The 7,791-nt window shown below is 46.2% G+C and overlaps 1 protein-coding gene across 2 annotated transcripts in view; it reads left to right on the top strand.

Moving 5' to 3' along the window:
* The window catches only part of rhbdf1b (rhomboid 5 homolog 1b (Drosophila)), a 48,067-nt gene that overhangs the window by 19,165 nt on the left and 21,111 nt on the right, over positions 1 to 7,791 (top strand). Inside the window, exon 1 of one of the 2 annotated variants that reach the window (XM_024387965.2) lies at positions 1,949 to 2,764. The exons of the other annotated variant lie outside the window; for it this stretch is intronic. Coding sequence (XP_024243733.1) covers positions 2,724 to 2,764 — 41 coding nt within the window. The 5' untranslated portion in view covers positions 1,949 to 2,723. Of the gene's footprint in view, positions 1 to 1,948; positions 2,765 to 7,791 lie in introns of those variants that run through there. 2 annotated transcript variants of the gene reach the window in all.

Raw genomic sequence — 7,791 nt, 5'->3', positions numbered from 1 at the left:
ACCTTCCACTCTACTTGCTTCTGCATTCCCTGAATATCTTTTCTAAATAACACTAACTTTTACCAACTGACTCTTACTCTTTTCCAGCTGATCTGAACTTATACTCTTTTCATTTCCCGTTTTACTCCTCTCCTTTATTTCCCAATCTCTCTCCTTTCTCTTGGTGTCTCTTCCTTCTCCTTCCCCACCTGCCTACCTGCCTACCTGTCTACCTGCCTACCTGCCTACCTGCCTCCCCGGCTTTCCTCGGTCTGGTGTGTGTATGTGTGTAGTGAGAAGAGGGTGCATTTCAAGCGGGTCAACACGGTCCCTCCTAAGGGCCAGAGGGGCCCCCGGCGGGTGTCTGTGCTGCGCAGGCGCTCCTGTGTCCCCAAACTGGTCACCCGCCGCCGCTCGTCCATCCCCAAACAAATCATCAAGTAAGAGTGAGAGAGGGGGGAGGGGATGAGGAGGGATATGACGAGAGAGAAGGATGAAAGAAGGAACAAGGGAAGAGAGAGAAGGAACAGATTAAGATAATGTGTCAATACGACAATGTAAGAATCCTCACTACGATAATGTAAGAATCCTCACTATGACAATGTAAGAATCCTCACTACGACAATGTAAGAATCCTCACTACGACAATGTAAGAATCCCCTGAAGATATAACGCAAACTTCCAGCAATTCGCTCACCGAATCATGTGTTTAAGGATGAATCGTCAGAGCAACACGCAGGGACCACATCTGCTGTGTGATATGTTTTCATGTTTTTGACTGTGTTCCATGACGCATAGAGGATGCATTCACACGTTCCACCCACCACCCCTCATACAGACACACACTCACACACACACACAATGACTCATAAAGAGTAGCTACCTGGCCTCCCACATCAAGGCCGCTGTGAATCCATCGGAGCGCCATGTAGCTGGCTTGTGTGTTCAGCTCATTGTGTGACAGTGGACCAACACCAAAGACAGCTACCTCTTCAAAGGCCTGCCTGAACCTTCGCATTCGAAAGGTGGAACCACGGTGTGTGTGTGTGGTCCAGTTGGCTCCAGTAGGACTCTATCAATAGCATGACAGTAGCACACTGAGGGGGCACTTGTACTGGCAGGCTAAGGCCTGTGAGAGGGACAGGAATGTCAGCAATGCTAACTTTCTATTGACAGCTATTGTCACACCTATGGAGTTATATTCATAGACATGATGATACAGTATGTGACTGACTGAGTTTGAACCCCCGTGTTAGCAGTGTGTCTGTTACAAGACTGTGTTAGCCTGCTGAGCGAAAGGCATTAGTTAACCTTTTTCACACCTCACACTAAGGTAGTTTCCTCATGATCATGCAAGGGGTTCATGACTTTGCTGCGTCAACCTTGTGTGCATTCTTTCTCTCTCTCCACCCCCCCCCTCTCTCCCTCTCTCTCTTCCTCATTCTCTCTCTCCCTCTCCCTCTCTCTCTCTCTCTCTCTCTCTCTCTCTCCCTCCCTCCCTCCCTCCCTCCCTCCTCATTCCTCTCTCCCTCCCTCCCTCTCTCTCCTCCTCTCCCTCCCTCCCTCCCTCCCTCCCTCCCCCTCCCTCCCTCTTCTGTTTCTCTCTCTCTCCCCTCCCTCCCTCTTCTGTTCTCTCCCTCCCTCCATCTTCTGTTCTCTCTCTCTCTCTCTCTCTCTCTCTCTCTCTCCTGTGTCTCTCCCTTTGTCATCCTCTCTCTCTCTCTCTCTCTTGTTGAGACAGGTCCCACACACTCCCTCCACCGCCTGATATGTACAACCTACCTTGTTTTTTCTCTCCTTCTAATCTCTCTCTTCCTGGGAAGTGCTGGTATGTTAGTGGGAGCGTTGGCCAATTTACTCAAACTCCCCAAACAGGGGGGCAGAGAAAAAGGGAGAGAGGAGGGGTTAATAGAAAGAGAGGGCTGAGAGAGAGAGAGAGAGGGGAGAGAGGGAGAGAGAGAGGGAGAGAAAAAAAGAGGGAGAGGCTTGTAGAACTAAGTGTGTTAGGGAGGTGAGAACAGAGATTCACAGAGAGCAGATATGTAGAGCCGTTGTCCATTCCCACTGAGGATCAGGCAGCTAGAGAGGATTCATGGAGATACAGGCGGAAAGATTTCACAACCTCAAGTTCAGAGAGACAATCTTCTGTTGAATTAAAAAGGAATCCTGGAGAGAGAAGACCGTTTTGAGGAAAACTGGATACTCAATTCTTCCAAGCACAGTAGACGGATCACAGATCATAGCCTGGAGGTTATGGAACTGAAGACAGCAAATCCCTGTAATAGATACAGACTAGATTATCACACTGCGTCAAGATTGTCTCAAGTTCAGAGAGCAAATCTTCTGTTGAATTAAAAGTCTGTTGGATTCTATTTCCAAGCACAGTAGACGGATCATAGTGCTGCAGGAGAAAGACAATTATTTCGGAGTCACACTGGAGTTCAGCCAGCTTCTAGACGACACGTTCTCCTCGTGTGATCCGCTGGTCTGAGAAACATCAATTTGGCCAGGCCGTTTGATTGACCCCCTCTCTAGGAAGAACATACTACTGAATGGAAGTACATTTCACATCAGCACCCAGTGGATGTATAGCAGCTCTCAGCCTCAACGGACCTTCAATTATTCTCACCAGCTGTGAACCAGAGGGTGACTTGGGGTCAGACATTAGACAGGAGTTAGGGGTGAGACCAGGACATTATGTGGTTGTGGATCCAGGCTGCTGTAGCTCTGTGTGAGCCAGAGGCATGACCCTACCTGCTTCCTGGGACTGGGATGGACTGGACAGGTAAGAGGACTTTGGGGGGGGCAACATGGGAATGTCTGGACAGGTAAGAAGACTTTGGGGGGGGCAACATGGGAATGTCTGGACAGGTAAGAGGACTTTGGGGGTGGGGGCAACATGGGAATGTCTGGACAGGTAAGACAGTGTGGAACTGGGTAGAGGAACATGTGGGAAACAGGAGGGAGGGAAGGAGTTGGGGAACAGGAAAGAAGAGAGGGAGCGAGAGGGAGGGAGAGGGAGGAAAGAAGAGAGGGAGCGAGAGGGAGGGAGAGGGAGGAAAGAAGAGCGGTCGAGGAGAGGGGAGATTAGAGGAGAGGATTTCCAGCTGTGCAGGGATCACTGACAGTGTTTTACAAAGGAACTGTTTATCTTTAGATTTTTCATAGTTGAGGGATGCTTGTTCCTACAATGTGAAGTGCTCCAATGTGACCCACATGTAATAGAACAAGGGAAATAGAACATGTATGGATCAGTGTGACATAAATAAGGATGTTCAACGTTCACTAAATGTCTCCCCAAGCTACACATGACCTTTGTCTGTATGTCTCTGGTAGTGGAATAATACCAGGAGCGTCTGGCTCTACTGGCAATAGCTGTTGATTGTTATGATCTCTGCCGGTCTCAGAATGATTGGAGAAAGTGGTAGCATTGGCTATCCTTATAGGGCACTACTTTCTGTTGGCATCTTTGTCTTTCTTTGAGTGGCAGATGTATTGCTTTGTGTGTGAATAGTCAGCTAAGCTTCCCCTTCAGAGGTAGATAATGATTGTGAATGAAATAGTACACTGTGTGCACCAGCCAACCCTACCTTTAGGATATCAAAAAGCCTATTGATGTAGGGTGATGTAGTTTCAATCGTTGTCGCTTGGCAGACTGGTGAACCAGTTGTTGTTGTGTTATTTAGTGTGGGTGTGACTGTGACACGCACACACATCCACACACAATCACGCACATTCAAATGCAGACATGCAAGCGTGCACACCAGGGTTTCCGTTAGCCGGTAATAGCCAGCTTTTGGCCTATAAAAAAATAGAAAAGCCGTTAAGTAAAATTGCCGCCAGCCAATTGTCAGGGGAAGAAGAAAAAATCCCATTGCGATATAATTCCTTTTAGCCTATTAATTTATGGAATTACCAGTTGATGTAAATACATTTGACTGGTCTATTGGTGGATTTGCATAATTTTGTGGAATTAAATTTGCGCGTGTGAAGTATATTCGTTATGTATCTTATTTACACTACATGACCAAAAGTATGTGGACACCTGAACATCTCATTCCAAAACCATGGGCATTAATATGGAGTTGGTCCCCCCTATACTGCTATAACAGCCTCCTCTCTTCTAGGAAGGCTTTCTACTAGATGTTGGTACATTGCTGCAGGGACTTGCTTCCATTTAGCCATGAGCATTGGTGAGGTCGGGTAATGGTGTTTGGCGATTAGGCCTGGCTCACAGTTGGGTTGAGGTCAGGGCTCTGTACAGGCCAGTCAAGTTCTTCCACGCCGATCTCGACAAACCATTTCCTTATGGACCTCGCTTTGTGCACGGGGGCATTGTCATGCTGAAACAAAAGGGCCTTGACCAAACTGTTGCCACAAAGTTGGAAGCACAGAATTGTTTAGAATGTCATTGTATGCTGTAGCGTTAAGATTTCCCTTCACTGGAACTAAGGGGCCTAGCCCGAACCATGAACAGTCCCAGACCATTATTCGTCGTACACCAAACTTTACAGTTGACTATGCATTTGGGCAGGTAGTGTTCTCCTGGCATCCGCCAAACCCAGATTCCTCCGTCGGCTTTCCAGATGGTGAAGTGTGATTCATCACTCCAGAAAATGTGTTTCCACTGCTCCAGAGACCATTGGCAGCAAGCTTTACACCACTACAGGCAACGCGTGCCATTGCCGCATCAGTGGAGGCTGCTGAGGGGAGGAAGGCTCATCATAATGTCCGTAATGGAGCAAATGGAAACCATGTGTTTCATGTAATTGATACCATCCCACCTATTCCGCTCCAGCCATTACCACGAGCCTGTCCTCCCCAATTAAGTTGCCACCAACCTCCTGTGTTGCGCATGGTGATCTTAGGCTTGTGTGTGGCCATGGATGCCCATTTTATGAAGCTCCCGACAAACAGTTGTTGTGCTGACGTTGCTTCCAGAGGCAGTTTGGAACTTGGTAGTGAGTGTTCGAGGACAGGTGATTTTTACCTGCTACTTGCTTCAGAACTCTGCGATCCCGTTCTGTGAGCTTGTGTGGCCTACCACTTCGTAGTTGAGGCGTTGTTGCTCCTAAATGTTTCCACCTCACAATAACAGCACTTACAGTTGACCTTGGAAGCTTTAGCTTTGACGGTGCCACGTTGAAAGTCACTGAGCTCTTTAGTACGGGCCATTCTACTGTCAATGTTTCTCTATGGAGGTTGCATGGCTGTGTGCTCGATGTTATACACCTGTCAGCAACGGGTGTGGCTGAAATAGCCTAATCCACTAATTTGAAGGGGTGTCCACATACTTTTGTATTTCTAGTGTGTCACACCATACAGCATAGAGTTACAGAGCATGTGGACAGGAAATCTGTCAGACAGTGCAAAAGTTGCTGCTGCAGGACCTCAAACGGCAACTGAAGGTAGGCTTCATCAGCGCATCACACACCAATGAGCTGGAGGCAGTAGGCTATGCATTTTGAAAACGTCCTTATTTGAAACCTGAATGTTTAAATACGTATTATGAGGCATGTCTTACCTTGCTTCAAAGTAGCCTATTATATCTCCTCTCTTTCTACATTTCTAACAGGTATTTCCATCTCTGCCACATGAAACCACTTGCATGTGCAGTGCCCTTTTGCAAACCGTGTTCATTGTGTGATGAACATTCACGCGTAGCCTACTGCCTTGTGCGCATTGCTATGAAGATATAATAGTTCATCAACATTTTAAGCTAAACATTCTGATCTGTTGCATCAGACTCATTGCTTGTAAACCTTTTTTATGTAGCCTAGGCCTTCTGGTTGTATGAATTTGGGATCTATCGTCCCACAAGTCCCAGAGTGTTTGGAATAGGCTATTCCTCGACAAGTTGACCAATAGAATAGGTTAAAAAATTTTTTATGGGGGATAGTAGATTGACATAGGCTAGTGATTTTGCTGTTTCTAACACATCTTGTTGACTGAGGAAAAGTAAATGTGGCCAGTTATTCTTACATCTTCAAATTAAACATCAGAATTCAGTAAGAAGCACCTCACATTGTTGCATCCTCCACTTGCATGTTCTGTTAATATGAATTACCATCATCTAAATGTGATTTCTATCATTCTGAGCACCGTGGGTGGACGCACTAATCAGGTTACGAACCCAATGAGCACCGTGGGTGGACGCCCTAATCAGGTTACGAACCCAATGCATTTGGGTCTGGCAGATTTCTCAAATGTCCGGTAAATTAAAATGTTGCCGGTCAAATGACCAGCGCCACATTTTCCTAACGGAAACCCCGGTGCATACACACACGCACAAACCTAGTGAATCAAGGTGTTTATTTTCCTAGAAACAACCTTCCACAGAGTAAATGAGTCTTCCCAGAACCTCATCTCACAGAGTGTGTTTAACTGGAAAGATGGACTGCATGTGTCACTCTGTTTTCTTCTTCTGTGGTGTTTACGTATCCTGATACCCTGAGAGCCTCTCTCTGTCAATCACCACCACTCAGTCTACCCCCCCAACCCTCCTAAACCCTCTCAACCACCAGTCCCTCTAAGCTGCTCATGTGCACTGGACTGCCATGCGGCTTAGAGGGACTGCCACGCAGAAGAAATATCAGCCTGGGCAGAGAAGAAAGAGATTGAACTTCACTCAACTTTGTAGAGTTTTCACCGTTAATTAACACGATCAACGTTTCCCTTTACTGTGGGAATTGTGATCGAATCAACGCAGTATTTGCCCCTTTCAGTGCAACATACCGAAACTAAACTAAATATGAAAGATATATTTTTTTAGGCAGAACGCATCGGAGTAGGATTCTATTGCACTGACAGGCACGACTCAGGCCTGTACTCTACACAGACTGGGGCGCCATAGCCAATCAAAGCTGCAGTAGGCCTATATGCAAATGGACATTACCATATTTGGATCTGTGCCATTCACTTTGAACTGGACTGTTTTTACAGCATGAGCAGTCATGAGTAGATTGTTTGAGATCAAAGCGAGAGCTGCATGTAGCCACTAGTGCACATTTCTTCATATCCTTTGCTAGTTACTGAGTTATTAGCCCAGTTATAGATAATTTGTAGTTAGCAATGGGGGAGTGGTTGCTTCCTACAAGAGCACAAAATGTGTGCATTTCTAGCCATCTTTGAATAGTAAAGAGCTTTTTTTGTCTTAAAGGGGCAGTGTTGTATTTTGAGACAGGATTGAATAAGCTAAGTAGCCAATAGCCAGCCAATAATGATGCATTTTATTTTGTAGAGTGCTTTCTTGCATCAAACAACACAACACATTTTCAGTCACCTCCTTGTCTGAAGGCCAAGTGGGATAAACAGGTTAATGTCATGCTCTGCATGCAGGCCTACATTGAACACCACACATTGGCTGCTACTGTAGGCTGAATGATATAACAGCTATTTCCATGTTAAAATGTTATGGGATGTTTTTTTGATGGTAGGCCACTCTGGCAGGCCTACATAATGATCAAACAGCCACATTAGCCTACTTGAACACTGTTCAATTGTAATTTAAAGCGGGTACAGCCTCAGTGCGTGCCAGAAGTTGCACAGAATTTTCACAATGTTCAAGTTTGCACTCAGCAGACCGGAAATTTGCTCAGTGCCTAAAATAATTTGAGGGAACATGGCTCCCAACCTAAACCTGTGACCCCTCTTAAAACATTACTCCCACCGGGGAGGAATCTCCCTCCCTCTCTCTCCTGATGGTGTGCAGCCTTAAAAGGCTTTCCCAGCTGGCTGGTTTCTCTCTAATGATGGAGACTGTGTTATTACTGAATGTCCTCTACTGTAAACACTCCTCTACAATCTGACCCG

This window comes from Oncorhynchus tshawytscha, linkage group LG25, assembly GCF_018296145.1.
Source record: "Oncorhynchus tshawytscha isolate Ot180627B linkage group LG25, Otsh_v2.0, whole genome shotgun sequence".
In the NCBI taxonomy this organism is placed as follows: Eukaryota; Metazoa; Chordata; class Actinopteri; order Salmoniformes; family Salmonidae; genus Oncorhynchus; species Oncorhynchus tshawytscha.
The sequence above is the reverse complement of the archived record's forward strand: the minus strand, read 5'-3'. Positions and strand labels throughout refer to the sequence as shown.